This window comes from Pinus tabuliformis, chromosome 3_2 (assembly GCF_031772625.1).
Source record: "Pinus tabuliformis cultivar Carrire ecotype Pingquan chromosome 3_2, CPIR1, whole genome shotgun sequence".
NCBI classification, from domain to species: Eukaryota; Viridiplantae; Streptophyta; class Pinopsida; order Pinales; family Pinaceae; genus Pinus; species Pinus tabuliformis.
Genome location: NC_142302.1, coordinates 54,688,850 through 54,702,618, shown reverse-complemented (window position 1 = coordinate 54,702,618; position 13,769 = coordinate 54,688,850). Strand labels below are relative to the sequence as shown.

The window sequence follows — 13,769 nt, the reverse complement described above, 5'->3', positions numbered from 1 at the left end:
CAACTCCACTAACTTTGGCTTCATCATCTTTGGCAAGTACAACAAGGCTCCCTTGTACCTCATTGTCCATATCTGCATCTAATCGACAACAGTTTGTATGTCTGTCAAGATGTGTGCTCTCCTAGCACATCATTGCTGTCAACCATTAAGATGGACAACTGACTTATGCACGATGATGAACCTGAAGTACAACTTCTGCATGACTATCTCGAGAGACGATACTTCATCGAGTATTGCTTTCTTCCACTCTACTCTAGCGGATGCTGTAGCTTGCTCTTCTCTCTACTTGGTCGCTTGCAATTCCTTAGCCATGCGCTCATTCTCAACTATCAAGAATCTCACACTTGAGCTGGTGGCTTCGACATATGCCTTTGTAGCATCGGCCAATGCAGCTGGATGTCTGCGCACATCAGACACGATCACTCATTCTTGAAAATGCGCAGGAGATGCATGGACATCCGGAGTGGGCACTCTACACAATTGCACAACTCTGTGTTGTGACTCATCAAAGGATATGTTGTGCGCATCTGCTTCCAGATTGTCCTCAAGGATTTCAGTATCTCCTTGATCACTTGGGACTTGCTCTGCTCCTGGATCTGGTGAAACCTATGGAGTGACCTCTGGTTCCTTGGGCATGAGGTCTGTATCCTGATCCTGCTCCAGTTGAACCACATCTGTTTCCATTTGTTCCAATATCTGTTCAATCTCCTGAGCAAAGTCCTGCTCCTACAACTGCTCACCCTGTTTGCTATCTGCCAGTTGTTCTGATTCATTAACCTGTATCTGTGTAGTTTCCTCAATGTGTGAATACTGTGCTTCCTGCTGTTCGTGTTCCTATTGTGCTTCCTTCTCCATTATACACAACTCTCGTTCTTCCCTTAGTTGTTGCTCAACCTCTTGCAACTTCTTCTCTGCCCCCTCTAGTCTCTGCTTCTCTCTCTATCTTTGTGCAATCCTTTTGTTGTGTTGTCGCCTCTTTGCTTCAATCTCCAAAGCTGCTCTTTATACAAGTGGATCTTCCTTGAACTTGTAGCTTTGCTCCGCCTCTGCGCTGTCGACAATCTTCCTCTTGCCTTTGTCTCGCGCAACTCTGTTGTTGTTGATGTTGTTGCTATGTTAAGTGTTGTTGCCTTGTGTGTTGCTAACCATTCATGAATGGACTATCTAGGCGATTGAGAAGCTCAATGTTACTTGGGAGCAGGAGCGAAAACTGGTGCGGGAGCGACATTTTCGGAAGCTCCCTGTTTGGGAGCGAATCCCATAGTGTTTTTTATATATAATATATAATATATATTATTTTTTTATTTTTATTTTGATACATATAAACAAAAACATGTAGAATGATGAATTAGATATAAAAAACATAAAAAAAAAAAACATAGATTGAACCATATAACAACAATCATCTAGAAGTTATAATCTTCATCAACCACGTCCACAAGTTAGTAACATAGTAACATACAACATATTGACTCTCATGATTCATCAATCTTAAAGTTTCAAGCTTTCAAAATTCAATATATAACATTTATCATCATTGATCACCAAAGTTGTACTTGTAAGCGAAGTGTAACCATTACAACAAATAATATCTAACATGAAATGAAATGAAATGAAACAACTTTCAACTTTCATGAAGCATCATATTCATAATTCATTACTAATGAGTTATAATTGCCAACTTCAAACTTAAATTGTCATATATTGTTTAAAAAAATATCATAATAAATAAGAGTGAGTCAATAGATATAAAAACTACTAGAAACTAGAAAAGACAAGTAAATCTATTATCTATTTCTTATGCTTGGGCCTCTTGCCACCACGAGAAATGTCTAATTTTGTAGTCTTGTTGGAAAATCGGGATCTTTGCCATTAATATCACCCTCTAAGCATTAACATAAGATAGAAAAAGCATAGCATGCCAAGTCAAGATTTTGTTTGAGTGATGCGTACATTTTTAGGAGGGTTGTGATAGAGGAGTTCGACAACCAATGTCACTAACATCAAGGTACATAGAGGGATTGGTGCTCTTGATTAAATACGACTTCCATACCCTAATACATGACAAAGTTCAATGGAAACATTGCAATCCCCCAATCCTGAAATCCTGAAAAATTGATAAGTTTGCTGGATTTTGAATGAAATCTAAAATTCTACTTTCTCCATATGAAATCCAATGAAGTCGGAACCACTCTCAAACATCTTGAGTCATTTCATGGTAATGTTAAAAATTTAAGTAAAAGGATGAAAATGAAGATTAAGGATCCATAGGCTTGATTAAGGGCCATAGGCTTGATCATTAAGCTACCCCACTCAAAACTTATTTGTTTCTTTGAAAAAAAATTGCATTTCGAACATTACTGCAAATTCTTTTTTGCAAAAAAGGCTAAATGCTCCTGAAAACACTCCCGAAAAGGTAGGGAGCGAAATTTTTTTAGGGAGCGTGCTCCCGAAATCGCTCTCTTTTCGGGAGTGCACTCCCGACCCGCTCTCGAGTTGCTCCCTCCTAGAGCGCGGATTGGGAGTGGGATCGGGGGGGGGGGGGGTGGCACTCCCCCGCAACACTGGAGAAGCTAAATCCAAATCCAGAAACTGCAGGTTTGGTTAGAAGTCAGTTGAGGGCATACAGGTTAGAAGAAGGGTTATTTGGAACACAATAAAAAAAGTATGATAGGAGCAGAAGTGATCTAGTAGTATGGTGGGAATTTTATGGTTCAAGGGCACTAGAATTGCAAAAATTTTCCAATTCGTATCTTAAGCCAGGGATCAAGTGCATCAGCATGTGAAGGGAATTGGAGTTTCTTTGACCACATTCATTCCAAGAAAAGAAATATATTGTTATCTGGAAGATTAGAAGATCTTGTTTATGTTCGTAGTAATTTGCAGTTGGCTTTGAAAAATGTGGCTAAAGAGTCATCCAATTCCTCTACTCTGTGGACTGATCATGTTCCAAATGCATCAATGGATGAAGCTGATTTGTACATTGATAGTGACATTAACAGGGAATTGAGTGATGAATCTGATGCTGAAGCATCTAGCGGATTCACAAGTCCCACTGCTCTTAATGATATAGAACTTTTTGATATAACAAGTGGGCCACATGAACATCAAGAATAAAACTTGTGTTCCTGTTTTAGATTTCTAGTTTACTTTTTGCATGAACAATTTTCTAAAACTGCCAAGCTACTTTAAACTTTCGAGTTTATATATTTTGAATACTTTTTTATCAGATTGTTTTTCAATATATGAAATCTGATATGGCCCATGGTTTTGTTGAATTTGATATGGGTGCGAATGTCTATGATGAATTTCTCACCTTGTTTACTATGTTACATGTATGGAAGTTGGTTCTTTATTGGCACTCGCTTTCATGGTTTATAAAATTATGTGGAAATGATTTAAATGTTTGAGCAATAATCTTATGTGTTTGCAATTTACATTATGGAATTTGAATTTGACTTTCAAATTTCTATGTCGAATTTTATGTCGAACTTTATCGGCAAAATTTTAGATGCTGAACTTTATTCGAATTTCAAGGTCGCCGAACTCGAACACAAACACGAACCTAGTGACTTATGTTGTACCATACACTTGGTAGATGACCCAGGACTTGTATGCTGATGTGGCATCACATACACCATCATTTGAGCCCTTACAAATGGTCTATAGGAATCTTCGACCTACTTGGAGGCCCATGAGGTTACTTGTGCGCCCTCACACCCATTGGGACACCACAAGTTTATTATTTGGAGAACAAGGGGCCAATACTTTGTCCACTACTTTTGGGAGTCTTATTCATCATTGTGGCACTTATGGACTTCATCAGGGTTCTTCATAGGCCCAACGACATGTATTATTGATCATTCAACCTCTTGAGAGGCTTATTCTTTTGTTTATGAGCTAGTTTGGTGGGCTTGTCACTAAAAGTTAGTTGTTTTGCACATTATTTTATTTTAGGTGCTAATGTAGGCCCAAGTAGCTAAATCGAACTCACTAGAAGTGTATGAATAGAAGTGATGATCACTTGGTTTAGACTTGTATCTCTTTAGATATTTTCGCTATTCCTTCTTGGTGGATGAATTTTTGGAGAATGGAATGAATTTTGATGTTTGGATAATTTTCATGTCTTGGAGCTTCTTGATGGAAAATTTTTGGATGGTTGGATATATTCTTATACATGTAAGTATGTTTTAATGTTATTATTTCTTTCTAATTTTGTCACGTACATTGTTGCTGGGATTTCGCTATACTTGGGCTTATTTGTTGCATCTCTTGTGCGAAGTTGTGGAAATTTTATTTCTGGATAGTGAATGCTTCATGTATAATGAATGAATGTCCCTAGGGATGTTTCATTATTGAAATTCATCTTGATAAGTCATTTATCTTGCAAAACGAAGTATAAAGTCTTTGAAGCTGCTTTTGTTGTTGCCCTAGTGCCAAGCAAAGTTGTCTTTGAGGCCTCCTTGACCTAGAAAATTCGAAGGTCCATAGTCATAATTCTACCTGACTCCATTTCTCCCCAAAGGATTAGGCATTGGTCCACCCAAAGGTGATCATCTTAAACCTTTCTCATCCAACTCCCTCTCCTTTTCTAGGCCTATCCCATTAGGTCTCCTAGGGCATCATTTATCTTGCAAACCACCCATCAAAAAGGTTCGATCTCTTGGCCCCTACTGCGCTGGTGTGTCTCCTAGGTGCCCTCCAATTTTGAAGAAATTCCGACGATGGGATTTTGAGATATCTCAAGCCCTAGCCTCGAGATTGAATCTTGCCCTTGGTTTCCTTAGGCTAGAAGCCTCATTGGGACCCTCACATTGTCTTGCATTAAAAATTCTTTCTTTGGTCCCTTTCCCCCTTCGAAATAGGTCAAGCATATCATTGGTTGCTAAACCCTACCCCCTTGACCTACCCCCGGGTCCACTTGGTCCCGTGTGGTCCCATACACTATTAAGGGTAATTCTTCAAGGATCACTAGGAATCCAAGCTTTCACAAGAATTTCAAGGCCTAGGAACCTCCATTATAAGATACATACCCTAAACCTAAACCTTGAAATTCCCCTTAAGCCCTTCCTTGAGAGCTTTAAACCTTGCCTCCAAAGCAAGCAAGCCACATATTTGAGCCTCTCTTGTGAATAGGCTTCTAGGATCACCCCTCACCCTATCATTGGTCTATCCATTTAGTGATCCTCATCATAATGGGTCTCCTCCCATCGGTGAAAGTTCGTAAAGAGTAGGGAGCCTTAGCTGAGGTGACAATGGGCTATTGCTCCATTTTTTTCCCTTAGCCTAGTAGTAGCCCTTCAAGGATCCCCTTTTAGGACCCCTTCTAGTTTGAGTGGTAACAACTTCTTCGACATATTTAAACAAAAAATTGCATAGAATCTTCCAAAATATTCATTGGTACTGAATTATATGACAAAGTCACATACTTTATCTTGTACATTACAGTTGATACGAGAGGCATTTTTTTTGCATTTGTGGTTCTAGTTCCTTTCCTTCTTCAATGCAATAGACTAATCTAATACATCCAATTTTCTACCTTGCAGTTTGTATGAAGGGTGCTCTTTGACAACTGTGGTTCTGGTTCCTTCTCTTTTTCAATGCAATAGACTGATCAATATATCAAAATTTCTGCATATATAGGTGGAGAATCCTCTTCCTTTTGTTTAGTTTTATTCCTAATGTCCCACTAGTATGTATTTTCTCTTGCTCCCTCTAGTCTTCTATTGGTCCTTAAATTATCTAGGTACACAACACATTTATGACCATCATCAACTCCACAATCATGACTTCTGATTGGAACTACATCCTGTCATGTTCAATTATTTCTCTTCTGATGTTTCTAGTTTTGATGACAAATTTATGACCATCATCAACTCTACATTCATGACTACTGATTGGAACTCCCTCTTGCCATATTCAACCATTCTTCTTTTGATGTTTCTAGTTTTGATAACTATTACCCACCATTTTGTGGGTGATATCCCTAGGAGATTTTTTTTTTCTCCAAGATGGTCCTCAGCCAGCAGCCAATAGCCCCTTGCAACCACCAGCGAGCTCAATGTGCCATTTCTTTGCCACCTGAGCCAGCCATGTGGTCCCTCACCCATTTGCCATGATCGTATGTTTGAAGGTGGGCCTCCTGAACCTAAAGGTAAGCCTTGCCATTTGGTAATTGAGTATTACAATTTGCTTATCATGGACACATTTGGGCATGGATTAATTGGGGGATTTGGCAGAAAGAATGGGATAGGTCTGTGCTCTTGTCCTCTAGACTCCTTTTGGAATATTAACCTTGGATTCTAGTCCCTTGGGATCTCTTTTACTGAGCATTTGGCTTTAGGGATGGTATTTCACGGGAAACCCTGATTTTTGTTGCGTGGTCCTACTCCCTTATCCACATATATTACCCCATTCATTATTTCTCCCACTTGGGTCCACATTCCTCCACTAGATCCACATAGGGTTAGCTCACCCCTTCCCCTTGCCCACACCTTGGGTTAGGCCTGGAATGATGCCCTGGAAGTTGATGTAACTAAAAAGAAAGATAAAAGCATATTTGGCCATAGTCAATAGGAAAATGTACCTCAAAATGCAAAAGATGTCCGAGACAAACACATTTAGCATGTGGGCAAAAGCCAATACATAAGCTCTATTCCATCATCATGGCCATCACCCTAGTTCCTATAGGTCCTATGAGCCTCCTTCATCATATAAGAAGCCATGATTGTCCCAACCCATAGTGGGCAATGAATTGGCCTACCTTAAAAGGGGGTATTCACTGCTATATCTTATGCATCATGCTCTTACCACTTGAGCCCCGAGCAGTTAATTTAAGAAAAATCATAAAAAGGCAAAAGGCATATAAGAAGGGTGGAAAAATGAAGGCTGGGGCACCTCATGTACCACGATTTCTCTCTCCAATACATTATAAACCCAAATGTGGGCTTTCCTTTTATTAGCTACCCTTGCACCCCAGCATGTGGCCCAGGGATGCCCCTTCTCATCCTCTACTTCATTCACCTATCTGTCACATGCCACCACTTTTTGAATGATGTACCTTGAACATATTATCCCTTTTAGATGTAGAAACCACCTAATATGATACTTGGTTAACCCCATTTGGAGTTTAGGAGACCTTGGCACATCCTGAAGCCCATTATGGAAGGGCAGGCCATTATGAAGTCCCCACGTATGGTCCATCGTTGGTAAACTCATTTACTCAATTTCTCTAATGACTAGTTGTATTGGAAGGCTAGGGGACACATTGGATTTTATGCAAGATTGCAGATGGTTTCCATCTTGGGTTTGGTCTCCCTATATGGGGTCCTAATCCTTTAGAGAGCTATGTTGGGACATTTAAGGTGTGTGTTGAGAGCCATGGGCCTCCACAACAGTAGACATTACTCCATGGATCCTTGAGGATGTTCAGAGATTTCTCAAGATTCACCTATTGGACGAGGAAGATACACTTGGTTCACCTTTGCCCAACTGGCCCCACAGATGTACCATACACTTGGAAACTGACCCAGGACTTGTAGGATGATGTGGAATCACCTACACCATCATCAGAGACCTTGTAGATGATCTACACACATCTTTGACGCATTTGGAGACCCATGGGTTTATTATTGTGCCCCCCACCTACTGGGAGCACCACAGGTTTATTATTTGGAAAACAAGGGGTCAACACTTTGTCCATCACTTTTGAAGGTCCTATTCTTCACTATGGCACTTATGGACCTCATCAAGCCTCTTGGAGGGCCCTACGACATGTATTATTCATCATCTGACCTCTTAAGAGGCTTATTCTTTCATTTGTGAACTAGTTTGGTGGGCTTGTCACCAAGAGTTAGATTATTAGCACATTATTTTATTTTTGGGGCTTATGTAGGCCAACAAGACTAATTCGAACTCCTCATTAGTGTATAAATACAAGTGAGATGAGTTCATTTGCTCATCATCACTTTGGATTGGATCTCTTCTCTCTCTTGAGAATTTCACACTTTTTCTTAGAGGATGAATTGGAGTTTTGTGTATGAATTTTGATGTCTGGATTTGGTTTATGTTATCTTGGAGCTTCTCTATTGTCAAATTGTGGATGGTTGGATATACTCTATTACATGTAAGTACATGATTTTAATGCTATTCTTGTTTTACTTTGTCATATACATTGTACTAGGATTTTCTCTATTTTAGGGTTAATTGTTGCATGCATTTAGTGCCTAAATTGTGGAATTTTGTCTCTATATAACATCTCTCATGAATGGGCCATGTAATTTGAATGAAATATCCTAGGGGTAATTCTATCAATGAATTCACCTTGATAAGCCATCATCTTTTGCACATCGAAGTATAAAAGTTGTGAGATTGCTTCTCTTTGACCTAGAAGGCTAGTGAACTGGTCTGGGGCCTCTTTGACTAAGAACCAAAGGTCCTCATTCATATTTATCATAGAATCCATTCTCCCAAGACTAAGGCACTGATCTACTAAGAGTTGGTCACCGAAAATCAATCCTTTTTCACATTTTCCTAGGTCTAGCCAGGTTGGGTCACCTAGGGCATCATTTTCCCCAAAAAATAGCTCTCCAAAAAGTTCGATCTCCTAGCCCCCCTACACCGATGTCTCCTCAAGGCCTCTTCCAATTTTGAAGTGATTCCGATGGTGGAGTTGTGAGAAAAGCCAAGCCCTAGCTCCGAGATCAAACTTTGCCCTAGTATCCCCAAGGCTAGTGCCTCATAGGATCAAATCAACACCTTTAAGGGAAATCCTTTCTTTGATCATTTCCCCCTCCTTGTCTGGGTTAAGAACATCATTGGTTGCTAAACTCTTACCTCCTAACCTAGGCTGGGTCCACTTGGTCCCGTGTGGTCCCGTTCCTTTGAAAAGACAATTCTTCAAGAACCATCCAGGATACCAATTTCAATAAGGATTTTAGGGATTGGGAAACTCTTTTGCAAGTCATACCCCCTAAACCTAACTCTCAAATCCTCCCATTCCTCTCCTAGAAGACATTGTACCTTGCTTAGAAAGCAAGCGAGCTCTATCCTTCAAACTCTTCTAGAGAGGAATTATTTGGGTCACTCCACATCCACTTATTGATTTATCCTTCATTGGTGACTCCATAATATACCGGGTCTCCTCCCATCGGTGAAAGTCTGTAAAGAGTAGGGAGCCTTAGCTGAAGTGACAGTGGGCTAAGTCTCCATTTGTTGCCCCTGGTCTAGCATTTTCCCTTTAGGGATCCCCTGCTACTTTGAGCGGTAACAATAACCATTCATTTTTTCTTCATAATTAGTTTGGTGAACTTGTTTAAATTCCTTCCCTCCTAACTTCGGTTGAAGTTGAAGCAAACTCATCCTTTTACTTGTTTCAGTTGTCTCTTATCTTATAACACTTTGGAAGTTCAGCTTTTTGTTCCATCTTAAGAACTTCCTCCATATGTGACAGGTCATAAGCCTCATCTTATTTTCTGTCTGGATAGGGGATCTCAAAACTGTTTGCAAATTGCTAGCTAATATATGAAGTCCCTTGGATAATTTCGCTCCAGTGTAAACTACTATTTGGCATCTTTCTTATGGTTTTAAATTATTTGAACAAAGGTTGCTCATCGTCTTGAAGCCAATGTTCCTCCTTCATTACCTTTAGAAAAGATCCCTCTGTTGTAGGATGATTAATGCCTTATTCTCTTCATACAGTATTGTAACTCTTCCATCACATGACTGCTTTGACTTCAAACTTTATGATAAGAAACTGCATATTCTCTTGATTAATGAAATCAGAAATATTAGATAACTTCTCTACAGCTTAAGTTTCGCTATGTAGGGCCTTAGTTTCAGCCTCAAGGTTACCATCATATCTGTGTACATCCTTCCTATGTTTTAACATATTCCCAATTCCTCTAGATGATGGATTTAAGATGGATGAAGTTCTTCCTTTACTACTTGGAGTACTTCCTCCAGTTTCTGATGGGCCCAGACAATTTCCGTTTTGTAATCTTCAGTGGCATCTTGTTGCACCGTGGAGAAATTCCTTGTAAAAATTCAAATTTCTTCTCTCCAAGCCATAAGAAAGTCTCTCAAGCCCAAGACATGATCATCGATACCACTTAATGCAAACTTCAAAAAAATTGTCCACGATGCACACAAACAACATTTACAATATTCCTCTTTATTAGTTTCTTTCTCCCACTTTGTCTATGTTTGCTGCAACGAAAAGTCCAAACCACCAGGTAAATAACTCTGCTCTATATCAATCTACTAGTGCATTGAAGCAAAGATTTTTGTCTCTAAGTGGAAACTAGATTTTCTAATATTAACTTCTTATCAATATCTACTTGATAAAAATCAAGTGTTTAATAATGATTTTCAACTTTTCACAAAATAGCACATTTATTCACTAAGAATGAAGGGTATTATCTTGCATCAAAGTTTTAGCCAAGATATCTTGCTCGATAGTGCTGGACGGAAATAGTTACACTATATATTGAGGTTCTACCTGCCTACTAATACAATGGACTTTGACTTCAAATGTTGCAAGTTTTATCAGTTACTAGGTCTTCAGTTTTTGATAAAGAAACTATTGACTTAAGGATATCAAGCTTTTCCTCATCTGAAAGGTATCATGATCTTGAGTTTAGAGTTTAGAGGGATTTTCTTTGTCACCAGCATAATTGTGGATCTATGTCATAACACAGAGCTAAATTAACTAGAATCGGTTCTTTTCAATATGGTTTTCTCCCAGGGCATTATGTTCCTCAGTTAGCTCAAGTCATCTATAAACGCAACAAGAGCCTTGCAAATCCAGTCATTAATCTGAAGGGATATATGGTAAGATCCTCTGTTGTGATTATGGATAAAATGTCCATGTTAATGTCAAAATAAATTGGAGGACAAATGGAAAACCATAATTCATTTGGTCTTAAGTAGGGTCAAAAAGGAGGAAAAGGGTTTGTTATATTCTTATCTTGTTATTAACAAAAGGAAAAACATGGTTCTTGCAGGTGGGCAATGCAGTTGCAGATGATTTCCATGATTCTGTAGGGATTTTTGAATATCTGTGGTCTCATGGTTTGATATCTGACAACACCTACCGACTGCTCAATATTCTGTGTGATTTTTCATCTCTTTTGCATCCGTCAGCTTTATGTGATATGGCATTAGATTATGCTAATGCGGAAATGGGGAAAATCGATCCATATAGCATCTATACCCCTCCTTGCTCAAACGATAATGGAACATATGGAAACGAACAAAGAAAAGGGAAAGTAAGTATATTAGATATATTAAGCATTTTATGTTCTAGCAGATTAGCTTACGGGCATGCGGAAAGTCCAACCCTGTATTTTTACCGTTTGACCATTTGTTAGTATTTTTCTCATTTGACACAGTAAAAATAAGATTGGACTCAATGATTGATGCCTTGATTCTTCAAATTAAACATCTTTTCTTTTCCCTGGCATTGAGGTCCACAATGTTAGGGTAAACTTGGTGAACGAGTCAAAGTTATTAGGTTCACAATGGTGATTTTGGGCACATGGTGGTGAAAAACCAGCCAACAATAAATCTATTATTCTCTAATGGCTTAAAACCAACCGCCTTCACTTAAAAGCAGCCAAGCTGGCCAATGTCCCGGCCCAGCCAATTGAACCCTCTGCTCAACTTAGGCCCATTAAAATGGAGTCTTTATGCCTTTAAATAAATTATATTACGTAAGAATACCATGAGCAAAAAATATGGGTTATTAAAATGGGAACCCCAAAAACCGCCAATGGTAAATTGATTCTATAACCCAATCAAATTTAACCAAACTACCCCAACACAATTTGTTGCATTGTGATTTAAAGTGAGTTGTATTTTAACTCGTAATCTCTGGTTGACAAACACCCACAACTACTAGAAGGTCAAATACTCTCTCTCACAGTCATTTGTTGGCAGCCATGGAGGCATTTGTTTGGGGAGTATGATCCTTGCACTCAAAGATATTCCGAGATTTACTTCAATCTACCTGAGGTACAAAAGGCTCTTCACGCCAATGTTACAGGAATTCCTTATAGGTGGACGACTTGCAGGTTTGTGGTCTTATTATTAAAATGGTAACATGTTTTCGACCTTGTGCTGCTGCTTTTCCATTATCTGTAAAACAACGTTCATTCACTAATTTGGCTATTTGCATTCCTATCTACAGTGAAGCAGTTGGTGATCACTGGGGAGACTCTCCCAGATCGATGCTGTCAATTTACCGAGAGCTCATAAGAGCTGGACTACGCATTTGGATGTTCAGGTCACAACTCACCACGCACGTCATTTCTTTAGTCAGAAGATCGCATAGGAAACAGATACAATATTTCTTGTTGGTCTTTTGCTTTTGTCTTTTATCATAAGTCCTCTGTAGAAAAACTGATATTGATGTTCGTTGACATGCAGTGGAGATACAGATGCTGTGATTCCAGTAACATCGACCAGAAATTCTATAAATGCTCTTAAACTTCCCACGGTTACTCACTGGCATCCTTGGTATGACAATGAGCAGGCGAGTCATCTTTCTCTTGTTTATAAAAGCATGAAAATGCCATGGGTAGCTGTAGATCAAATTTCAATACATTTGTTATGATGCCTACCTTTGTTCTATTTCTCATAGGATAGAGAAACAAAATTGCCGTTGTGCAATGGTGGCAGAGATGAGTCCCGAATTTTCAACAGGACCTGTGCTAGTATAAGTATGAATGTTCATAGTTGCCTATGATTGTCAGGTGGGAGGATGGACTCAAGTATACGAAGGGCTGACATTTGTAACAATCAGAGGAGCAGGTCACGAGGTTCCACGGCATGAACCTAGAAAGGCCTTCATACTCTTCAAGTCATTCTTAGAAGGAAAACCGATGCCGGTATCCACAGAGCTTGTAGATACTTTGTAGCCATTGTTAAAGCCAGAGAAGATCCTAGTGCTAACTCATCTACTTATAATCTCTAAAATTAAGCTTCTTCATTTATTACTAGAAGAGAGTTCTAAATTCAAGCTGGTTGTACAACAACAACAATTCAACAGTGATTATATCATGCAATCATGGAGTGTGCATAATGAAGAAGTCCAGGAATGCTTTCGTATCTTTTTTAATTATTACTTACCGTTTTGAGATTGACATAAAGGAATTACTGATATTATATGGAACATTCAGTGCAAGCAAGATCATACATTTGTAAACTTCATATGTACTACAAGGGCTTAATACATTCAATGACATAACATAGTCTTGATGACTAAGTTTTTTCATTTCTGTAATCTAAGGGCTAGTTGAAAAGAAATATTATATGATATAGTTGATCTAGCTGAAGTATAACTATTTATGATTAAGTGGTGAACTTTCAGAGAATATTTCAGAATTTGATGAACAGGAGCGAAGTCAATTATTTAATCTTACTCTGGTCCATCAAATTCTAGAATATTATCAAAACTTGCAATCCAAATAAAGATGGCCATGATTAGCGTTACCTTGAAAAGTATTAAGTTTACGAGATAGTGCTGTCAAAGTAAGAATGGACAAATATTTGTCGAATGTAACAACTACAGCTTAGTTCTGTTGTATGGACCGTGATGTTGCTCAGCAATAGAATCTTTTCCTACATTGGATTATAGAGGATACAATTGGAATGTGCGCGTTATTAGCATTCTTTGTTTTGATAGAAGTTTGGTTTTAGATCATGAATATGTAAAGCAATAAATGGCTGTGTTATTTGTTGCGTGATGGTGATCAATCTAAAATTTGCAG

At 38.7% G+C, this 13,769-nt stretch overlaps 1 protein-coding gene across 1 annotated transcript in view; it reads left to right on the top strand.

Annotated features, from left to right (window-relative positions):
- The window catches only part of LOC149179775 (serine carboxypeptidase-like 27), a 69,822-nt gene extending 56,603 nt beyond the window's left edge, over positions 1 to 13,219 (top strand). The window contains exons 5-10 of the mRNA XM_089415809.1: positions 10,745 to 10,830; positions 11,004 to 11,267; positions 11,938 to 12,071; positions 12,188 to 12,283; positions 12,427 to 12,532; positions 12,753 to 13,219. Coding sequence (XP_089271935.1) covers positions 10,745 to 10,830; positions 11,004 to 11,267; positions 11,938 to 12,071; positions 12,188 to 12,283; positions 12,427 to 12,532; positions 12,753 to 12,917 — 851 coding nt within the window. The 3' untranslated portion in view covers positions 12,918 to 13,219. The remainder of the gene's footprint in view (positions 1 to 10,744; positions 10,831 to 11,003; positions 11,268 to 11,937; positions 12,072 to 12,187; positions 12,284 to 12,426; positions 12,533 to 12,752) is intronic.
- Positions 13,220 to 13,769: the final 550 nt, after the last annotated feature.